Genomic DNA, 23041 nt, shown 5'->3' with positions numbered 1-23041 from the left:
ACCTTTTTTATTTTTTTTTCCCCCTCACTGGTCCACTGGCAGCATGTGGCTTTTTTTCCCCCCCTCTCTTGCTGCTCTGCTGGCAGCACTTGGCTTTTTTTTATTATTATTATTATTATTTTTTGCTCCACCAGCAGGCACCCCCCCCAAGTGTCCTGATATTCCTACACCCAGCAAACCCCATGCATATGCCTGTGGTTAGAAGAGCCCTCAGGAGGTCATCTAGTCCAACCCCCTGCTCAAAGCAGGACCAATCCCCAGCTAAATTCCCAAATCCGTAGATGGCCCCCTCAAGGATTGAACTCACAACCCTAGGTTTAGCAGGCCAATGCTCAAACCACTGACCCACCCCTGCCTACCTGCCTGCCTGCCTCCCCCTTTAAAATGAAGCATTCTAGGTCACCCATCTTATTATTTAGCCGTCCAGCACTTACATACAAGCACTTTAAAAACTTGTCACTGTTTATTTGTCTGCCCTTTTCTGATGTGTCAGATTCTTCTTTATGTGAATGTTTCTCATCTGATCTGGCCCACACTTTATCCTCTTCCATCCTCTACTCCTGACTAGAACCTACAGAATCTTTATCAATAGACTCTCCTGCAAGAGAAGTCTCTGTCCGATCCACATGCTCCTTTGCAGCAATTGGCTAGCCCCCATATCTTAGGTCACTGTATCCTGGAAAGAAATGACTCTGAGAAGGATTGGCTGGGCACAGTGGACAAGCAACTTGATATAACCTCCCAGTATTATGCTATCACAAAAAGGACTGATGTGATCATACAAACAGCCGGCTCCCAGTCTCCAGCTGCAGCCCGATCTTCACCCTTCCATTATGCAGATGTACACAGAAATCCTTGCTTCTCTTTTCTCTGCCAGCACCGTCCTGTCTATTTGCTTCTGCCCTGCTAAAACACACACAAATTGACTATACTGGTGTAAAAACGAAAGTGCCATATCCTCAGTTTCATGTCACTTCCTTGTTCTCGGGTATTTCCTGTTTGCTTGCTCCAAACTCAGGTCAAAAACCAGGCATTTGCTCAGCATATCAAGAGCAAGAAGCATTTAATCCCCAATGCTACTCTGTGGGATTTGGAACACAGCTGGGACATCACCAAGACGGATGCTCAGCTCAGAGGAGGTGAGTAAGCAGCTGGGATACGATTTGTAGAGGGACTTGAGATTAAAACTTGGTCATGCGTCCCACAACACTGAACTGTCCTACACTGACTTTCTGCTCCTACAGTGCATTACTGCTCTGGCAATTGGAATAAACAGTGTACAGAGGTTTTGTACAAGCTGATTGTAACTACTTTTCCATTTAAGGTTCATTGAGGCACAGGGTCAAGTACTTAATTGAAATTCAACATGTAACATCAATTTGGTTCCCCACATTTGCTAAATTTGTGATAATATATATAGATATCAAAATCACATTTATGTAGAAATTGCTAAAATATAACCCCCCCCCCAACCCCACCCCACCTCACCTCACCCCCAGATGGTGTTCATCCCCCAAGGCGTCATTGCCATCTAGAGAGTTATAATTTTTGCATAATATAAATTATATATTTTTACTAGGCATGGAAGTCAGTATGTGGGGAAGAGAATTGCCATCATAACTGTTTTTAATCTTGCTTACTACATTTGCTTTCCTTATGTCTTAGGCACCGCTTCAAGCTTTTAAAATGTAATTGTCATTGGTGCCACTATTTTGTTAGGAAAATTTACCCGTAATACCCTAGGAACTAGTCATTTGGGTCATCTGACTGAGATATGGTCATGTTTTCCAAGTATTCCCTTGCCAGATCTGTCTAATTGCCTTTATTATTTGCATTATAGTAGCAGTGTTCAAACAGCACAGTGGAGGAAACAGTCCTTCCCCACAGAGCATATATTAAAAAAAAGTCCTGTCCAAATATCTGTTTTTCTATATTTTCTTGTAGTAGAGAAATTCAAAAAGGACTTAAGTATCTCACTCACTCTGGAGTCATCAATAATTTTATCCCCTCTCCTGTGGTAACAGACCAAATTTTCCCCTGAGACCTCCTTTTCCCATAATATAGTTATAAAAGCCTTAATTTCCCTAACTCCCTATGGCAGTGTGTCTCACAGATCGTGCCCACTCGTGGCCCCGTGTGGTCCATGGGGGGTGCCCCTTTCAATGAGACAGCCCTTCTCGGAGGTCCACTCTCTCTCGGGGTCAGGCCCCTCCACCTCCTAGAGCCGCATCTCTCTGAGCCTTAGCACGTCTGTCTCTCGCCGTGGGCCCCCCCTCAGGCAGTCCACTTGCTCTGGCCCCGTGGGGCCTCCTCACCCCCGAAGGGGTTGATGCCCCCCCGCCCTGTTCTCTAGCCCGGAGCGACTCTCAGCCAGCGTAAAACAGGAGGGTTTATTGAGAGTTGAACACAGCACAGGAAACTCTCAGGGCCTCAAGCCTGGCCTCCCTCAGCACAGCATATCCCAGTCCCTCTGCAGCCAAGTGGGCTCTCCCTGCTCCCCTTCTCCAGCCCAAAGCCCCCCTGCTTCCCAGCTGGGCCTCCGATATCCCCAGCCCCAAGCCTCACCTCTGTCCATTGTCTTCTTTCCAGATAAACAGGGTCATGGTAAACAGGAAGGCCTGCGTCTCCTCTACTCTCAGCCCTCCTCTGGCCCCCTCCAGCTGGTCAGGTAACTGGGGTCCTCTCTTCGCCGCCTATTGTCCTCCCACTGGCCAGAACTGGCTGTGATTCCTGAGCTGGGTCTCCAGGTCTCCAGGTCACCACGTCACCGATCGTTGGGGTTTCCAGCCTCCAGGCCATCGGCCAGGGTCCCAAGCTCCGGTCCTCTGTACCAACAAACTCCCTCTCTCCTCACCTCGTTAAACCAGTAACACCAGGGGACACTGAGTCCCCCTCCCTCTGCATGCAACCCACTGGAAAACACAGAAAAACCAAGAAAATCCCCCTCTTCATCACACAGTGTTAACTCATTCTGCCTTCTAGCTGCCCTTTTCTTCCCCTATAGCCATAGCCATAGAGTTGGCATAGCGTGTACCATATAATGTCTTTGGATTTCCTCCGTTTCCTTCATTATGGTGGATTCTTCCTCTCACTGTTCCTTAATCATTCCCAAACTCTGCTTTTATGAAATCTGATACCCTTGTAATGCTGCATCAGCCAGCTTTCTACTTGACTTGGCATTTCCAGTGGAAATGCCCTGTCCCTCCTTTGACAGAAAGTTCCTGTTTCGCTTCATTCCTACCTAGTTTAAAGTCACCAGGCAAGTCCAGTTAGCTGTGAAGCCTGGAAGCTGATCTATCTTCTAACTGAGCCCCCACAGTACTTAAAGGTTTAAATATTGTTTTTTAAAAGAAGGTTGTTAAGTCAGATGCTCAGGTGATATAAATCAGCATAGATTCATGGATGACAGGCTGAGGATCTGGCCCACGGGGAGGATGTAAACCATATTGTACAGCTTCAGCAACAGAAGAGGTGTCGTATTGAAAGCAGAATACTGGGAGTCAGGACTCCTGGATTCTAGCCCCAATAACTGTAAAGCCTTTTTAGAGCCTTGAAAAGTAACACCCACAGAGATTAAAAAAAAAAAAACAGCAGAAGGCAATAAAATGCAAATTGTGAGCGCTGTGGGAACCATACAATTGTATTTCCTGCTGTATGGGCCTGTACTACCTACCAGATCATTATGGTATTTTTGCATTCTATCTTTCCACAAGGTCTCAGGAAGATGCCAGAGGTGCTGCCCCATAGAAATGCCCTTCTGGCTCTGCTCTTGATCGCTGCCATTCTGCCATTCACATGCTCCTATGTTCTTATTCATCACACTAGCTCAGGAGGGCAATGCCAAGAGTCTTGTGAGTATCGTGGTTACAGTTACACCTGGTGCAAGCAACTAGGAGGCAAGAAGGCGGCCTGGGATTACTGCTCCTCACAACCAGGTTTGGAGGCCTCTGGAAAACGATGTGCAACTCCCTGCGAGCTCTGGGGTGCTTCTTACCATAGCTGCTATTTGCAGGATGGTAACTGGGGCTACTGTGGACTAATTACCAGATGGTATCACGCCAAATATTCCCAAGAGAACAAGCTGTGTATCAGCCAGTGCCGAGCAACCCAGGGAACTTTCCAGTGCAATACACTTGATGGCATTGAACCCTGCGCCCCCTTCCCTGATGTGACCACCAGAGGCCTCCCCTGCCACAACAATTACCGATGTGCCCGTTATGGGCACAGTGGATACCGGTGCCATACTGACAAAGAAGACGACAGCTGGGCATACTGTGGGAGGAGGAGCCTGGATGAATGTGTGTGGATTTCCCACCAGACCAATGCTACCCAAGCAGAGTTCTGCATCCTTAGTTATGCCCAAGGAGGAGATGACAATATCACTTTCCGCCGAGAGAGGCAAGACAAATTGATCCATCCTGCCAAAGAGCAGTTCCAAAATGCTACCTACCTTATTGATAGCATTACCTCCAGCATCAGCATCCCTGACTCTTGGGCCCTGGGCTCAGTGCGTCTACACAAGCAGGAAGAAATCTTCTGTAAGGGCATCAACTACACCAACTTGGTGATGCAAATAAGCAAATCCACAGAGTTCTATTTGCCCATCGCTCGGGTTCTCTTCCCAAAGACCCTGGATGCTGATGAGTTCCTGCGCTTAGCACTGTACACTAGTCTCTATAGTGCCTTTTACCCACCTGCTTATGCCATTGTTGTATCTCTTAGTGAACCAATGTTGTGTTCCATTAACACCTATGACATGAAGAACTAACTCAACCTGCTCCTTGCTTGACATTGTCTAATTTTATGTTGCTGACTTCCCACATTAACATTTTAGTCTTCACACTATCACTGCCCATCATTTCACTGCGAAGATGCAAATATTATTATTGTTCATGTTGTGTAAAACACTGAATCAAACAGAGTCCCTTCCTAAGAGCGTTCTATCCTGAAAAAGCATTCAGAGAGCTGCCTATTGCCAGTAATTGTCTTTGTACACAGAGGGATCACAATCATTCATGCACGGTTGGAATGTGACTGATTCTGCTTGTGCACTATTTGTACTAATCTCTCTCCATATGAGGTTATATTTGTGAATTAATTATCTCCCCTTGGTACAGATGACACATTTCAAATAAAGGGACAACTTCTTTGTGATTATGTGCAGTTATTACATTTTTACATGCAGAATCTTTTTGCCATACAAGATGAGCCCATCCAATCCAATAGCTCACTTAAATACCTAAAAGCTTAATTAACACAGAGCTGGGGATGCCCAGTGGTACCTGATGCCCTTCCAGAATGCTGAGTTCAACTATACTCAAAGCTCTAAAACCAGGAAGCAGAGTTAAGGTACATGCCACCTGTGACCCAGGAACCACTGGATGCCAGCTGGCAGAGGGCACAGGGGATGAAAAAGATTTTCAGGGCGTAATGTCAAAAAGGACTTCCTCCAGAATGCAAGGAACACGTACCACCCACGTCCTCTGAAAGCTACCCAATTATTGTGACATGCTCTGACCACTGACCACTGTGAGTTTGGGCCCTACCTTAGTAGCTTTCAGAGGATGTAGGTGGTGCGTGTTCCTGGCATTGTATTGTCAAAGAAATTAGCATTAATTAAACAGAGTGAAGATGAAAGGCACTAATAAGCAGTTAGGGTAATGTAATCATGCTGAGCAATGGCACTGAGTGTGATCATGGGGGTTCCTGATAAGCAGCCCTATTAAGTTGGGCTGCACATAACATTTCCTGATTCTTATAACTTTGGTGCAGAGCTAGGGCCTATGGGGGTACTGAAACAGTGAAAGGGAATGTGGGTGGGTGAGCAGGAGAGAGAGGGGTGTTAGAACACTGCAGTGGGCGTTGGGTTGGTAGGTTTCAGGGACGGGAGTGAATGGGGAAACTAGGGGGTGGGGGGAAGGAGTTGAGGAGTTTGGGGCAGTGGTAAGGGGCAGAAGCTTTAAAGAGGAGGGATGGAAGGGGGCTAGGGAGCTTTATCTTTAGAGCATGTGAGGATTAGAGGGAATAGTTTGGGAATGGAGGGAGGGAAGACATAGGGGAGGGTGACAGGGAGGTCTGTCAGCCCCTTATTTTCCCCTCCAGTTTGAAGGTGATGCTCCCTCCCATCCTCTTCTCCTGGCTTAGGCAGGCAGTAGAGGGTAGGGGAAGATAACTCCCATTTACAGCCCCATCTCCAGGGTAATGGCTGAGGCTGGAGGGGTTGTGCCTCACAAAAGGGCAGGAGGGCTGAGCCCCTCTCTCTGGTATGAGCCAGGATCAGGGGGTACCTGCTGCTCTATCGGGTCTGCGTGCCTCTCCCAAACACCTCCCCCCCATGTGAGCCACAATCTGGGGGGCAGGCAGAGCTCCCATCATGCTTAGGCTGCCTCTAGCAGTGGGAAAGGGGCTCCAGGCTTATCGTCCCCACCATGAACGCAAGCTGCCTTTCCTGTTCAGTGAGCACAGTGAGTGCTGCAGCTACCTGCTGCAATTCAGATGAGAACACAAACAATGGCACATTTGCCAACCTCTTCCTGGTGCCTAGTGTCAGGTCTGGGAGGCAGAATTAAGTTTGCATTGAGGGGATGGTGTGAAGCTTCCTGGGGGTATTCAGGGCTACCACCTGCCCATAGCACAAGCCTTGGCTGTGGCTGCAAGGGGTTAGCGCCCCAACTCTACTGACAAGCACCTCCTCCCTCCACCTCCTCAGCCTATACAGGCCCTGCTCTTTCTCCAGGTTAGAGATAGGCACACTTCAACCCCATGGCACTCCAAGTGTCTCCCTGGAGTGCCCAGCAGGTGTTCCACTGGACCCATGCACTAGTCATAGATGCGTTGGTCCCTAAGAAGCTGTACACCCCGGTTTATCACTTACATCTTTGATCACCACTTTGTTTAGCACATCACACTTAAAAGTAAAAGTTTATTTAACAACGTAGGGAGAGCTGAGTGCTAGCTGGTAGAACTACTGTAAACAAAGGATTACATGTAAAATAAAATCGTAACACACTCTTGAACCTAGACTTAATTAACACACTACTCTCATGTCTAATAATGTATTATTCACCAGCATTTTAAGAACATAAGAATGGCTATATAGGGTCAGACCCAAGGGCCATCTAGCCCAGTGCCCCATCTTCCAACAGTGGCCAATACCAGGTGCTTCAAAGGAAATGAACAGAACAGGTAATCATCAATCAACAGGGGAGGGATAAGTCAGTGGTTTGAGCACTGGCCTGCTAAACCCAGGGTGGTAAGTTCAATCCTTGAGGGGCTACTTAGGGATCTGGGGCAAATATCAGCACTTGGTCCTGCTTGTGCAGGCAGGGGGCTAGACTTGATGATCCTTCAGGAGTCCCTTCCAGTTCTATGAGATAGGTATAGCTCCATATTAAAATACTAAAGTGATCTATCCCCTGTCATCCACTTCCAGCTTCTGGCAAACAGAGCCTATGGCCACCATCCTGCTATTGGACCTATTCTCCATGAACTTATCTAGTTCTTTTTTTGAACCCTGTTATAGTCTTGGCCTTCACAACGTCCTCTGGCAGAGTTCCACAGGTTGACTGTGTATTGGGCTAAGTCCTTTTTTCATGAGACAAACCATGCAGTTAGCTTGTCTCCTCGGTGAAGGATGTGAGTGGAATAACAGAGACTTGGTGGGATAACTCACATGACTGGAGTACTGTCATGGATGGACATAAACTGTTCAGGAAGGACAGGCAGGGCAGAAAAGGTCAGGGAGTTGCATTGTACGCAAGAGAGCTGTATGACTGCTCAGCACTCCAGTATGACACCGCAGAAAAACCTGAGCATCTCTGGATGAAGTTTACAAGTGTGAGCAACAAGAGTGATGTTATGGTGGGAGTCTGCTATAGACCACCAGACCAGGGGGATGAGGTGGACAAGGCTTTCTTCCAGCAACTTATGGAAGTTACTAGATCACAGGCCCTGGTTCTCATGGGAGACTTCAATCACCCTGATAGCTGCTGGGAGAGCAATACAGCAGTGCACAGACAATCCAGGAAGTTTTTGGAAAGTGTAGGGGACAATTTCCTGGTGCAAGTGCTGGAGGAACCAACTAGGAGCAGAGCTCTTTTTGACCTGCTGCTAGCAAACAGGGAAGAATTAGTAGGAGAAGCAAAAGTGGATGGGAACCTGGGAGGCAGTGACCATAAGATAGTCGAGTTCAGGATCCTGACACAAGGAAGAAAGGAGAGCAGCAGAATACAGACCCTGGACTTCAGAAAAGCAGACTTTGACTCCCTCAGGGAACTGATGGGCAGGATCCCTTGGGAGAATAACATGGGGGGGGAGAGGAAAGAGTCCAGGAGAGCTGGCTGTATTTCAAAGAATCCACATAGAGTCTGCAGGAACAAACCATCCCGATGTGTAGAAAGAATAGTAAATATGGCAGGTGACCAGCTTGGCATAACAATGAAGTCCTTGCTGATCTTAAAAACAAAAAAAGAAGCTTACAAGAAATGGAAGACTGGACAAATGACCAGGGAGGAGTATAAAAATATTGCTCAGGCATGCAGGAATGAAATCAGTAAGGCCAAATCACACTTAACATCTCTTGCTAGCTGCATGTCCAAGAGTAACAAGAAGAGTTTCTTCAGGTATGTTAGTCACAAGAAGAAAGTTAAGGAACGTGTGGGCCCCTTACTGAATGAGGGAGGCAACCTAGTGACAGAGGATGTGGAAAAAGCTAATGTACTCAATGCTTTTTTTGCCTCTGTCTTCACGTACAAGGTCAGCTCCCAGACTACTGCACTGGGCAGCATAGCATGGAGAGGAGGTGACCAGCCCTATGTGGAAAAAGAAGTGCTTCAGGACTATTTAGAAAAGCTGGACGAGTACAAGTCCATGGGGCTAGATACACTGCATCCAAGGGTGCTAAAGGAGCGACGGATGTCACTGCAGAGCCATTGGTCATTATCTTTGAAAACTTATGGTGCTTGGGGGAGGTCCCAGATGACTGGAAAAAGGCTAATGTAGTGCCCATCTTTAAAAAAGAGAAGGAGGAGGATCCAAGGAACTACAGGCCAGTCAGCCTCACCTCAGTCTCTGGAAAAATCATAGAGCAGATCCTCAAGGAATCAATTCTGAAGCACTTAGAGGAGAGGAAAGTGATCAGGAACAGTCAGCATGGATTCACCAAGGGCAAGTCATGCCTGACTAAAGCCTAGATAACTGGGTCTGTGGATAAGAGGAAAGCAGTGGACGTGTTATTCCTTGACTTTAGCAAAGTTTTTGATATAGTCTCCCACAGTATTCTCGCCAGCAAGTTAAAGTAGTACGGGTTCGCTGAATGGACTGTACGGTGGATAGAAAGCTGGCTAGATTATTGGGCTCAACGGGTAGTGACCAATGGCTCTATGTCTAGTTGGCAGCCAGTATCAAGTGGAGTGCCCCAAGGGTCAGTCCTGGGGACAGTTTTGTTCAATATCTTCATTAATGATCTGGAGGATGGCGTGGATTGCACCCTCAGCAAGTTTGCAGATGATACTAAACTGGGAGGAGTGGTAGATACGCTGGAGGGTAGGGATAGGATACAGAGAGACCTAGACAAATTAGAGGATTAGGCCAAAAGAAATCTGATGAGGTTCAACAAGGACAAGTGCAGAGTCCTGCACTTAGGACAGAACAATCCCATGCACTGCTACAGACTAGGGACCGAAAGGCTAGGCAGCAGTTCTGCAGAAAAGGACCTAGGGGTTACAGTGGATGAGAAGCTGGATATGAGTCAACAGTGTACCCTTGTAGCTAAGAAGGCTAATGGCATTTTGGGCTGTATAAGTAGGGGCACTGCCAGCAGATTGAGGGATGTGATCATTCCCCTCTATTCGACATTGGTGAGGCCTCATCTGGAGTACTGTGTCCAGTTTTGGGCCCCATACTACAAGAAGGATGTGGCAAAATTGGAAAGAGTCCAGCAGAGGGCAACAAAAATGATTAGGGGGCTGGAGCACATGACTTATGAGGAGAGGCTGAGGGACCCGGGACTGTTTAGTCTGCAGAAGAGAAGAATGAGGGGGGATTTGATAGCTGCTTTCAGCTACGTGAAAGGGGTTCCAAAGACGATTGATCTAGACTGTTTTCAGTGGTACCAGATGACAGAACAAGGAGTAATGGTCTCAATTTATGGTGGGGGACGTTTAGGTTGGATATTAGGAAAAACTTCTTCATTAGGAGGGTGGTGAAGCACTGGAATGGGTTCCCTAAGGAGGTGGTGGAATCTCCTTCCTTAGAGGTTTTTAAGGTCAGGCTTGACAAAGCCCTGGCTGGGATGATTTAATTGGGAATTGGTCCTGCTTTGAGCAGGGGGTTGGACTAGATGACCTCCTGAGGTACCTTCCAACCCTGATAGTCTCTGATTCTATGATGCAGGATAGTAGTCTACAGAGCCTACCATTAAATGTTGGCCCCACCCATTGACCCATCAGGACACAGCACTGGTCAGGTTGACTTGGCCTTTAGGCCCTGCCCACCTGTCACCATAAGACCCCCTCCGGGGTTTTACTTCCAGGGTCAAGATGGACATATGCCTGGAGGCATAGGGGGGTGGGGGGGGGCAGCATGTTGTCACAGAGTTAATAGTGAAGAATAAAAGTGTCAGACACCTAGAAGAACATAAATTGTTGGGCAAAAGTCAACATGGTTTCTGTAAAGGGAAATCGTGTCTTACTAATCTATTAGAGTTCTTTGAAGGGGTCAACAAACATATGGACAAGGGGGATCAGGTGGACATAGTGTACTTAGATTTCCAGAAAGCCTTTGACAAGGTCCCTCACCAAAGGCTGTTACATAAATTAAGTTGTCATGGGATAAGAGGGAAGGTCTTTTCATGGATTGAGAACTGGTTAAAAGATAGGGAACAAAAGGTAGGAATTAATGGTAAATTCTCAGAATGGAGAGGGGTAACTAGTGGTGTTCCCCAAGCGTCAGTCCTAGGACCAATCCTATTCAACTTATTCATAAATGATTTGGAGAAAGGGGTAAACAGTGAGGTGGCAAAGTTTGCAGATGATACTAAACTGCTCAAGATAGTTAAGACCAAAGCAGATTGTGAAGAACTTCAAAAAGATCTCACAAAACTAAGTGATTGGGCAACAAAATGGCGAATGAAATTTAATGTGGATAAATGTAAAGTAATGCACATTGGGAAAAATAACCCCAACTATACATACAATATGATGGGGACTAATTCAGCTACAACGAATGAGGAAAAAGATCTTGGAGTCATCGTGGATAGTTCTCTGAAGATGTCCATGCAGTGTGCAGAGGCAGTCAAAAAAGCAAACAGGAAGTTAGGGATAATTAAAAAAGGGATAGAGAATAAGAAGGAGAATATATTATTGCCCTTGTATAAATCAATGGTATGGCCACATCTTTAAAAAATGGAATTTAAATCCTAGTGAGAATAATAGAACGGAGCATAAACTCTGGCAAATGAAGTGTAAAAATATAATTAGGAAGGCCAAAAAAGAATTTGAAGAACAGTTAGCCAAAGACTCAAAAAGTAATAGAAAAAAAAATTTTTTAAGAACATCAGAAGCAGGAAGCTGCTAAACAACCAGTGGGGGCCACTTGACAATCAACATGGTAAAGGAGCACTCAACGGCGATAAAGCCATTGTGGAGAAACTAAATGGATTCTTTCATCAGTCTTCATGGTTGAGGATGTGAGGGAAATTGCAAAACCTGAGCCATTCTTTTTAGGTAACAAATCTGAGGAACTGTCCCAGATTGAGATGTCATTAGAGGAGGTTTTAGAACAAAATGATAAATTAAACAGTAATAAGTAACCAGGACCAGATGCTGTTCGCCCAAGAGCTCTGAAGGAACTCAAATATGGAATTGCAGATCTAACTGTGGTTTGTAACCTAACATTTAAACTAGCTTCTGTACCAAATGACTCGAGGATAGCTAACATGATGCCAATTTTTAAAAAGGGCACCAGAGGTGATCCTGGCAATTACAGGCTGGTAAGCCTAACTTCAGTACCGGGAAAATTGGTTGAAACTATAGTAAAGAATTGTCAGACACACAGATGACCATAATTAGTTGGGGAAGACTGAACATGGATTTTGTAAAGGGAAATCATGCTTCACCAATTTACTAGAATTCTTTGAGGGGGTCAATAAGAATGTGGACAAGGGGGATTCAGTGGTGTAGTAAGAAGAGGGCCTGAAACATAAGCCCATGTATCAGAGACCTGGTATGAGGCCCGAGGCGTAGGCTAAAGTAGTCAAACCTTTGCTGATACAATATAAAGCAAAGTTAAGTTGTGAGCAAGAGGCAGGCCCTGCTCACAGAATCTGGCAAGAATAGGGTTGATATTGCAGAAACACATATTCTAAGAAATGTGAGGCACAAAGCACTCACACAAGCACATTCCAGAAGGGTGATACCAGTACATTCCCCAAAGATAACAGGAACACACTGACCCATCTTAAAGATAAGGTCACGATGACAGCATGATGAATAGAAATGTTTTCAAACCAACATATACAAGGTAATGGGTGGCACCCTGATACATCAGAGGGTGGCACCTGATACGTCAGGGGCAATACGTAATTTGTTTGTATCTGTGCATAAAGATATATCTCAGAGGGAGTGTCTTTGGCCGGCCTAGGAAGAAGTGGAAAGTCCCACCACTGACTGAAGTATGTCCATTGTCACGGGTATACACGTCTTAGTATACTCATGGAGTCTGCCAGGTGCTATTACCTTGCTTCATTGATAATAAATTTGGCTGGGCACCTTCGTACCTTAATGGATTTTGTGGTGGTTCGCTCGAGGTCTGCTGTTTCAGCTATCTGCGCAGAGCTGGAGCAGCACACAGGGAGAACACACACACAGCTGAACATCTGATGACAAGTGCACATAGTGTACTTAGATTTTTAAGTACACTCATGCATCTGATGAAGTAGGTATTCACCTATGAAAGCTCATGCTCCAAAACCTCTGTTAGTCTATAAGGTGCCACAGGATTCTTTGCTACTTTTACAGATCCAGACTAACACGGCTACCCCTCATATTAGATTTTTAAAAAGCCTTTGACAAGCTCCCTCACTAAAGGCTCTTAAGCAAAATAAGCGGTCACGGGATAAGAGGGAAGGTCCTCTCTGGATCAGTAATTGGTTAAAAGATAAGAAACAAAGAGTAGGAATAAATGGTCAGTTTTCAGAATGGAGAGAGGTAAATAGGGGTATCCCCCAGAGGTCTGTACTGGGACCAATACTAATCAACATATTCACAAATTTTCTGAAAAAAAGGGGTAAACAGTTAGGTGGCAAGATTTGCAGATACAAAACTACTCAAGATAGTTAAGTCTCAGGCAGACTGCAAAGAGCTACAAAAGGATCTCTCAAAACTGGGTGACTGGGCAACAAAATGGCAGATTGCGTTTATCAACATTGAATGTCAAGTATTGCACATTGGAAAACATAATCCCAACTATACATATAAAATGATGGGGTCTATATTAGCTGTTACCACTCAAAGAGATCTTGGAGTCATTATGGATAGTTCTCTGAAAACATCCACTCAATGTGAAGTGGCAGTCCAAAAAGCAAACAAAATACTGGGAATAATTAAGAAAGGGATAGATAAGAAGATGGAAAATATCATATTGCCTCTATATAAATCCATGGTACACCCACAACTTGAATACTGTGCGCAGATGTGGTCGCTCCATCTCAAAAAAGATATATTGGGATTGGAAAAGGTTCAGAAAAGGGCAACAAAAATGATAAGGGGCATGAAACTGCTTCTGTATGAGGAGAGATTAATAAGATTTGGACTTTTCAACTTGGAAAAGAGACAACGAAGAGGGGGTATAATAGAGGTCTATAAAATCATGACTGGAGTGGAGTAAGTAAATTAATTAAGGAATTGTTATTTACTCATTCTCAACTGAAGAACTAGGAATAATGGACAGCAGGTTTAAAACAAACAAAAGGAAGTATTTCTTCACACAACGCACTGTCAACCTGTGGAACTCTCTGCTAGAAGATGTTGTGAAGGCCACGCTGTGAAGGCTATAACAGGGTTCAAAAAAGAACTAGATAAGCTCATGGCTATCCACCAGGATAGGCAGGGATGGTGTCCCTAGCCTCTGTGTTCCAGAAGCTGGGAATGGGTTACAGGGAATGGATCATTTGATTATTACCTGTTCTGTTCATTCCCTCTGGGGCACCTGGCATTGGCTACTGTCAGAAGACAGGATACTGGGCTAGTCTGACCCAATGTGGCCATTTTTATGTTCTTGTCTACATCTCCAGGGATTCTGGCATCACCCTACCCAATAGCTGTGGAGGTGACTGATTGCTTTGATGGAACAGGGGAACTTCCTATAATGGGTTGGGAGTGCATCAGGATACATGAGGCATGAGCTGCAGGGCTGTGTCTGCCTAGTGTCTTCCCTACACTAAACAAATGTTTTGCCTCCAGCGCCCCTGAAAATCCCCCACAATCTTTGGCTAATTGTGGTTCTACTGCATACCCTAGGAATTAGGCCGGCTCCCTCATTTCATCCAGAGGGGCTGTGGCACCAGCAGAAAAAGCAGCTTTGGGATGATTATTTATTTTACTATGTAAAATAATGAGAGAGAACAGTAGAAAAAAAGTAGGATACATTCATGTAGACAATGCCAGCCACTCTTCCCAAAGTCACTGCTCAGACCACCATGCTGTCACATCACCTCTCTAGGTCTTCAGCCACTTTTCAACTCCCCCACTGCCCAGGGTATTTTTGCTGTTCTATGTCCTTGGACCTCCCAACTGCCATCAGGCCAGATTACTGCTCTGGGTGGCAATCCCTTGTGGAACCACATCACCAGCTTGTGCCGCAGTACACCCACTTCTGCCATAGGGCCACCTGGCCTCTGCGGTATGCAATTGCACCATCTTCCCATGCTGCAGCTCTGTGGTTCTATCCTGGTTTATCTCCCATCACTGACTGGTCAGGATGTTGCTGAGGCCTAAGCAGACAGGGTGCAGGTTGAGATGGGTCCCAAAGGAGAAGCAGTTCCCACCACCACCAATAAGCAGCAGCTCGCTTTTGTCCGGCAGGAAGACGCTGCTGTGATTATACAGCATTAATGGCCACTTCAGGGACACCTGGAAAAGAACAAGAGTCCTGTGAGGGAAACGTACACTGTCTGTTCCAGGTGAGCTGGCCAGACTGGCATTGGAGAGGTGCATGGAGGCCAACAGGGAGCACGGGAAGTGGTGGTGGTAGGGTGCATGGACAAAGTGCTCAAAGCCTGGGAGGTGGAGGGAGTCTGGGTGTTCAGAGACCCAGAGTGTGTGGATCAGCCCAACAATTCAGAATTATTTGCTAGAACAAAGAGTAGGGGGCAGAGCAGGGGCCAGGGCCAGCCTGCTGAAAGTTTATTTATGGAAGCCAGTGACCTTTCACAAATTACAAAAAAAGTTCTGAGGAAAGAGGAGCCTCCTCTAGCCCACCCCAGCCATAGCCCTCTGTCTCCTCCCTTCATTCAGCTTCCCAAAGGCAGCATCCTTGATCCTGATCTCTCCTCTTCCCACATACTCTGTGACTGCTGTGGCCTGGGCCATCTTGGTCTCTCCCTCCTCTAGTCTTGGCTATGGCAGCTCCCCACCGTTTGGCCTCACTGAGCCCCAGAATCCCATCTCTGCTGAGATCCCCATACACTCTGTCCAGGCTGAGTCTAGCTAGCAGATGCAACGGCATTCTATTCTGGTCCCAATTTATCCCCTTCTGCATTCTCTATTCCAGGGGCCTAGTCAGTGACAATCAACAGAGCCCAAGAGACTGCTCCTCCCTTCATGGAACACAGATTCCTCCTGGAAAGGGGGTTGTTTTAGCACTTACTGTGTCAATCTGATAATCCAAGCTGAAACCCGTCATCAGGTCAATCACAGTCACACCAGGTACTGATTCAGAGTGAAGCCATACTCCCCCCACAAGCAGGAGTTTCCCATCATGTACATGGGCAGTGTGTGAATATCTGCGGAGAGAGTTCAGAGAGACAACTCCAATGATGAGGAGAGTGAGATATAGGGCATGTACTCACTGTCCCATCGGATTGTCACTGACCTGGGGATGAAAGGAGGGTGAGTCTCTACACCCTGCCACTGAAAGCCACTCCCAGTCGGTCTCAGAAAGAGCACTGAGTTCAACGGTTGCCCAGCTGCTCCCAGACCCCCTGCAATGAGCGCTCCCCCGTCCCAACTGCAGGCGCTGTGAGAGTGACGGCCCTCAGGGACTGGGCCCCCAACAGGAATCTAGACAAACAGAACACAATGAGCTGTAGGTTCAGAGGATCAGGAGCAAGGAGAATGTTTGTCCTTCCCGTTCACCCCCAACCATCCCCACAGGATTAATCTTTCCTTTTCTCACCCCCACCCCACCCCTGGGATCTGGCATTCTCTCCTCAAGGAAAGAACTGGAAGTAGATTGGGTATGGCTGAAGGTGAAGTGAACCTCAGGGAGGACATGCCCAGCTCCCCACTGGAGGGAGGATTCTGTCTAATCTATCTCCAGCATTTATAAGGCCTCCATTACTAGAGTATCTGATCACCTCACAATTTTTAGCATATCTGGTCTCATACCCCTGAGAGGTAACGTAGCTCTTTGTAACACTTCTTCATCAGCCTCTCACCTAAAGCTTTTAATACTGTCTCGCTTGACCGTCTCATAAACAAACTAGGGAAATACAACTCAGAGCGAGCTACTATAAGGTAGGTGCATAACTGGTTGGAAAACCGTTCCGAGAATAGTTATCAATGGTTCACAGTCACGCTGGAAGAGCTAACAAGTGGGGTCCTGCAGAAATCAATTCTGGGTCCAGTTCTGTTCAATATCTTCATCACTGATTTAGATAATGGCATAGACAGTACACTTATAAAGTCTGCAAACGATACCAAGCCGGGAGAGGTTGCAAGTGCTGTGGAGGACAGGATTAAAATTCAAAATGATCTGGACAAACTGGAGAAATGGTCTGAAGTAAATAGGATGAAATTCAATAGGGACAAATGCAAAGTACTCCACTTAGGAAGGAACAATCAGTTGCACACTTACAAAATGGGAAATGACTGCCAAGGAAAAAGTACTGTGAAAAGGGATCTGGGGGTCATAGTGAATAACAAGCTAAATATGAGTCAACAGCGTAACACTGTTGCAAAAAAAGCGAACATCATTCCGGGATGTATTAACAGGAGTGTTGTAAGCAAGACACAAGAATTCTTCTGCTCTACTCCACTCTGATTGGCTTCAACTGAAGTACTGTGTCCAGTTCTGGGCACCACGTTTCAAGAAGAATGTGGACAAATTGGAGAGAGTCCAGAGAAGAGCAACAAAAATGATGAAAGGTCTAGAAAACATGACCTATGAGGGAAGATTGAAAACATTGCGTTTGTTTAATCTGGGAAAGAGAAGACTGAGAGGGGGAATAACAGTTTTCAAGTATGTAAAAGGTTGTTACATGGAGTAGAAAGAAAAATTGTTCTTGTTAACCTCTGAGAATAGGACAAGAAGCAGTGGGCTTAAACTGCAGCAAGGGCAGTTTAGGTTAGACATTAGGAAAAACTTCCTAACCATCAGGGTGGTTAAGCACTGGAATAAATTGTCTAGGGAGGTTGTGAAACCTCCATCATTGGAGGTTTTTAAGAGCAGGTTAGACAAACACCTATGTGACGCTCTATACCTTAGGAGAACACCCTACACCCCCACGTTCATCCTTATAATATGATTGTGCGGTATCCAATGCCAAGTTTGTCATGTTGGGTGTCTTCGGAAGGCTCATGATGCACTGAGCATTGTTGTTATAGTAATGTTATAGGTTGTAATTTCATGTATACGGTTATGAGGCTGAAAATATGTCCTCACCACTTAAAACAAGCCCAGGCAAAACTCTCCAAGAGCAGAGGGGCAGTTCACACCTCATCAGGGCATGTATGGGACAAACCCAGCCCAGCCTCACAGGAACAAAGGACACTGGCCTAGGCAGCAACAAAGGATCTGTTGGACTCTCGAGTGAGTCACCCTCCTTTTCCTTAGTCAGTGTGGGACTACGATGAGGTAATGCTTACCTGACCCTAAAGCGGGAGGGGGCCAAAGCCAAGAAGGAAGAAAGAACATGATAAAACAGAGTAACGTTTGCCATGCTTTTCCTCTCTCTTCCATCTCCACCAAGTGATTGATGCACTGATCGAAGGGAAGAAGCTGTCTGAAGAGCAACCAGCCAGCTTGTGGTGAGAAGCATCTGCATTTGTAAGGGCACTGAAAGTGTTAAGATCAGTTTAGAATGCGTTTTGCTTTTATTTCATTTGACCAAATCCAACTTGTTATGCTTTGACTTATAATCACTTAAAATCTATCTTTGTAGTTAATAAATTTTATTCTACCTGAAGCAGTGCATTTAGTTTGAAGCATGTCAAAGACTTCCCTTGGGATAACAAGCCTGGTACACATCAATTTTGTTGTTAAATTGATGAACTCATATAAGCCTGCAGTGTCCAACAGGCATAACTGGACACTACAAGATGGCGGTTCCTAGGGTTGTGTCTGGGACCAGAGATACTGGCTACTGTCATTCAGTTGTACAATCCAAGGAGCAGCTTACATGCCAGAGGCTATGCCTGAACAGTCCAGGAGTGGGGGTTCTCACAGCAGAGCAGGGTAAGGCTGGCTCCCAGAGTCAAGGATTAGAGTGACCTAGCAGAGCACTGGTCCAGATAATATCAGGGGAACGTCTCCTCTAATGGCTCAGATATCTCCTCAGTCAGCTCCTTGAGTCAGGCTCTGGTGACTTGAAGGCATCCCATTTGTCCAAGTAACTTTTAATTTGTTTTATCTCTATTTTAGCCTCTTCTGATCCTACCTCAATTTCATTGGTATTCACTATGTTGGTTATAGACTACAGGTAGTAGATCTGCAGTTTCACATTTGAGTTCCTTCAGAACTCTTGAGTGAATACCATCTGGTCCTGATGATTTATTACTGTTTAGTTTATCAATTTGTTATAAAATCTCTTCTAATGACACCTCAATCTGGGATAGTTCCTCAGATTTGTCACCTAAAAAGAATGGCTCAGGTTTGGGAATCTCCCTCACATCCTTAGCCATGAAGATCAGTGCAAGGAATTCAATTAGTTTCTCCGCAATGGCCTTATCGCCCTCGAGTGCTCCTTTACCATCTCAATCATCAAGTGGCCCCACTGGTTGTTTAGCTGTATGAACAAAGGCTGAAAGAACTGGGTATGTGAGACATTATACCTCGGGGGAGCACCCTGTAACCCCCATATTCATCATTTGTATATAATTGTGATATTTCATATAAAGCATGCCATGTAAAGTATCATGGGAAAGGTTATCAACTGATGAAACCCATTGTTCTATCTAAATATGTATATCATTAACACATATGAAGTTATGAGATTGTGCTGTATGGTTGTCACTAAAATATGCTGTGAGTTGGGGAATCGCCCAGATATTAGCTCCCCAGAGCCAACAACAAGGGAGGTAACCAATGCCTGGATGGGTGTTGAATAACCATCAACAGCCATTGTCCAGCAAGGGTGCTACAATTCAATGACTCACTTGCATAAGACCACGCCAAGAGAATTGCTAAACCTTGCCTGGTGACTCAGCAATGCCCACCAGACATGGCTGGACTTGTGTTTTCCAAGCACATGGACTGAAGATATAAAATAGGGGACAGAGGTTATGTAGTTTGTCTTTACTCTTATCCCTCCCATGCTGAAGGCAATGAGAATGCTGGAGCTGAGGAGATTGGTCCCGAGGCTAACAAGGAAAGCCTGCATATGAAAGACTGTAACCAACCTATCATAAACATAAAGCTACAGGTAGAATAAAATCCCCTCTATTTGTAAGGAGTTAAGAAGCTCAAATAACCTGGTTGGCACCTGACCAAAAGGACCAATGAGGAAAGAAGATACTTTCAAATGGAGAGGGAGATGGGGGAGGTTTTGTGTGTGCTCTGTTTGTTGTTAGAACATAACATAAGAACATAAGAACGGCCGTACCGAGTCAGACCAAAGGTCCATCTAGCCCAGTATCTGTCTACCAACAGTGGCCAATGCCAGGTGCTCCAGAGGGAGTGAACCTAACAGGCAATGATCAAGTGATCTCTCTCCTGCCATCCATCTCCATTCTCTGACGAACAGAGGCTAGGGGCACCCTTCCTTACCCATCCTGGCTAATAGCCATTTATGGACTTCACCACCATGAATTTATCCAGTTCTCTTTTAAACACTGTTATAGTCCTAGCCTTCACAACCTCCTCAGGTAAGGAGTTCCACAAGTTGACTGTGTGCTGTGTGAAGAAGAACTTCCTTTTAGTTGCTTTAAACCTGATGCCTATTAATTTCATTTGGTGACCCCTAGTTCTTGTATTATGGGAATAAGTAAATAACTTGTCCTTATCCACTTTCTCAACATCACTCATGATTTTACATACCTCTATCATATCCCACCTTAGTCTCCTCTTTTCCAAGCTGAAGAGTCCTAGCCTCTTTAATCTTTCCTCATATGGGACCCTCTCCAAACCCTTAATCATTTTAGTTGCCCTTTTCTGAACCTTTTCTAGTGCTAAAATATCTTTGGGGTGAGGAGACCACATCTGTACACAGTATTCAAGATGTGGGCATACCATGGATTTATATAAGGGCAATAATATACTCTCAGTCTTATTCTCTATCCCCTTTTTAATGATTCCTAACATCCTGTTTGCTTTTTTGACCGCCTCTGCACACCACGTGGACAACTTCAGAGAACTATCCAGGATGACTCCAAGATCTTTTTCCTGATTCGTTGTAGCTCAATTAGCCCCCATCATATTGTATATATAGTTGTGGTTATTTTTTCCAGTGTGCATTACTTTACATTTATCCACATTAAATTTCATTTGCCATTTTGTTGCCCAATCACTTAGTTTTGTGAGATCTTTCTGAAGTTCTTCACCATCTGCTTTTCTTAACTATCTTGAGTAGTTTAGTATCATCCGCAAAAATTTTGCCACCTCACTGTACCCCTTTCTCCAGATCATTTATGAATAAATTGAATAGGATTGGTCCTAGGACTCTCGGGACAAAGAGAGTGACCAAGCAGGTAACACAGCTCCTACTGATACATCGAAACTTACAGAAATTGTAAGTAATAGAAAGAAAATGCCTTAGACTATCTTTTGTTTTAGCTTGTGAATTTTCCCTATGCTAAGAGGGAGGTTTATTTCTGTTTTTGTAACTTTGAAATTGAGCCTAGAGGGGAATCCTCTGCGTTTTAAATCTTTTTATTACCCTGTAAAATTACTTTCCATCTTGATTTTACAGAGGTGCTTCTTTTACGTTTTTCTTTATGATAAAGTTCTACTTTTAAGAACATAGTTGGTTTTTAGTGTCCTAAAAACCCAAGGGTCTAGTCTGTGCTCACTTTGTTCCCCAGGAAAGGAGGTGAAAGGGTTTGGGGGCATATTTTGGGAAATAGGAACTCCAAGTGGTCCTTTTCCCGAATCTTTGTCTAAATCACTTGGTGGTGGCAGCAATACCGTCCAAGGACAAGGGAAGGATTTGTGCTTTGGGGAAGTTTTTAACCTAAGCTGGTAGAAATAAGTGTAGGGGGTTTTTCATGTGGGTTCCCACATCTGTACCCCAGAGTTCAGAGTGGGGAGGGAACCCTGACACAACCGGCAGTATCCAGTGGGGTGAGAAAAACTACTTAGTCCAGATATTATCTAGTCTAATTAGGTTGAGAATTTAGACCACGTGTTTGTCTTTTATTTTCTTTTGGTAACCACTCTGACTTTTGCTTATCACTTATACTCACTTAAAATCCATCTTTTGTAACCAATAAACTTATTCTAATGTTTATTGTTACCAGTGAGTTTGACTGAAGTGCTTGGTAAATTAGTAAACTTGCATTGCTCAAGAAAGGGTCTTGAGCAGTACAAGACAGTATATTCCAGTGGTACAAGGCTGGGAGCTTGGGGATTTGGGTGGTGCCTTTCTCTGTGTGATTTGTGAGTGGCTCTGGGAGCATTCATGAAATCTGGATGGACGTGGGGGCTCCACATGTGGTTGTACTGCACGGTAACAGCACCTAGAGGGGTTTGCTGCTTGCTACCAGTAAGGCATAGTGAGAAAAAACACAGATTAGTAGTTAAGGGGTCACAGGTCATATTGTTATTTATGCCTAGAGCTTCAGCAAGACCTACAAAATGCACTAACTTCAGATAATATTTCACTTATTTAATACATCTTTAGTTTTAAACGCAAGACATTTTGATAAACCCACTTTTTTCCCTTATGGATCCAGCATATTCAACTAATAAAAAAATATATATATAAAATCTTTTTTTGTGCATTTTTAATTGAATTCCAATTGCAGCTTGACACAAATCATATAGTAAATAAGAAATGTGTCATTCACTATTTTCTAACATAAAGTAATGTCAAAAAGAAGAGCCTGAACACATGTAAAGTTATATAATTGCTTAAATAAATGTGTACAGATGTAGTGTATCCTCCTGGTTAGAGAGAAATACTAAATTTTAATGTAAATGCTAAATTTAATTAGAAATAAGGTTTAATGCTTACCAACAATGAGAATCAACTTTTCTATAGGAAAATAACTAAAAAATACAAATGTAAAACAAGATTAGAATTGATTATTTAAATCAAAGTATCTTTCTTGCCATTTAAAATCAAGATTAACATCTGTGATTTAAATCAATCTATTCTGCTGCCTCAACTCACAAAACTGGAACATTAAATAGGCTCCCAGTACTGGAGCACCCAGTCACAGAGCTAGGACAGACATTATTCCTCAAGGTCTTGTGGGGTACTTACCCTTCTGCAGGAAAACTCTTCCAAATGCAGGAAATACCAGTCCCCCAGGACAGGCTGCACAGCAGAACGGCCCCCATAGATAAACAGGTACTTCTGGCCTAGAAAGAAGACACAGTCAGCTGAACAGAGGAGCTGGATCATGAAAGGTCACGTAGGCAACAGATGCATCTTCTGCCTGGATCG

The 23041-nt window shown here is 44.8% G+C and overlaps 2 protein-coding genes across 11 annotated transcripts in view; one reads left to right on the top strand and one right to left on the bottom strand.

The window, feature by feature from the left end:
• Nucleotides 1-811: 811 nt before the first annotated feature.
• Nucleotides 812-23041, bottom strand: part of LCMT2 (leucine carboxyl methyltransferase 2) — an 83668-nt gene continuing 61438 nt past the window's right edge. For 5 of the 9 annotated variants that reach the window (XM_050924440.1, XM_050924464.1, XM_050924432.1 and 2 more), the window contains 4 exons: nucleotides 22859-22956; nucleotides 16090-16277; nucleotides 15865-16000; nucleotides 12554-15128 (listed from right to left, as the gene is read on the bottom strand). In XM_050924440.1, coding sequence (XP_050780397.1) covers nucleotides 14961-15128; nucleotides 15865-16000; nucleotides 16090-16277; nucleotides 22859-22956 — 590 coding nt within the window. In that variant the 3' untranslated portion in view covers nucleotides 12554-14960. Of the gene's footprint in view, nucleotides 907-2565; nucleotides 2913-4497; nucleotides 4514-12553; nucleotides 15129-15864; nucleotides 16001-16089; nucleotides 16278-22606; nucleotides 22642-22858; nucleotides 22957-23041 lie in introns of those variants that run through there. The other 4 variants (XR_007769537.1, XR_007769538.1, XM_050924493.1 and 1 more) reach the window with 4 other exon arrangements.
• Nucleotides 902-5150, top strand: LOC127035107 (uncharacterized). 2 transcript variants are annotated; one of them, XM_050924593.1, is made up of 3 exons: nucleotides 902-1139; nucleotides 2590-2668; nucleotides 3826-5150. In XM_050924593.1, the coding sequence occupies exons 1-3, from the start codon at nucleotides 968-970 to the stop codon at nucleotides 4766-4768; spliced, it is 1194 nt and encodes a 397-aa protein (XP_050780550.1). In that variant the 5' UTR covers nucleotides 902-967; the 3' UTR covers nucleotides 4769-5150. The 2 variants fall into 2 exon arrangements, with proteins under 2 accessions (XP_050780550.1, XP_050780546.1); XM_050924589.1 differs by lacking the exon at nucleotides 2590-2668 and having other exon boundaries at nucleotides 3714-5150.

This window comes from Gopherus flavomarginatus, chromosome 1 (genome assembly GCF_025201925.1).
Source record: "Gopherus flavomarginatus isolate rGopFla2 chromosome 1, rGopFla2.mat.asm, whole genome shotgun sequence".
NCBI classification, from domain to species: Eukaryota; Metazoa; Chordata; order Testudines; family Testudinidae; genus Gopherus; species Gopherus flavomarginatus.
Note: the sequence above shows the minus strand (reverse complement) of the source record. Positions and strands in the feature narration are given on the sequence as shown.

Bases quoted from the DNA above. Each gene is read 5' to 3' on its own strand.
- LOC127035107 (XM_050924589.1), top strand. From the start codon at position 968: ATGTCACTTCCTTGTTCTCGGGTATTTCCTGTTTGCTTGCTCCAAACT. The intron at 1,140-3,713 runs GTGAGTAAGCAG...TCTTTCCACAAG, and splicing joins GGATGCTCAGCTCAGAGGAG to GTCTCAGGAAGATGCCAGAG.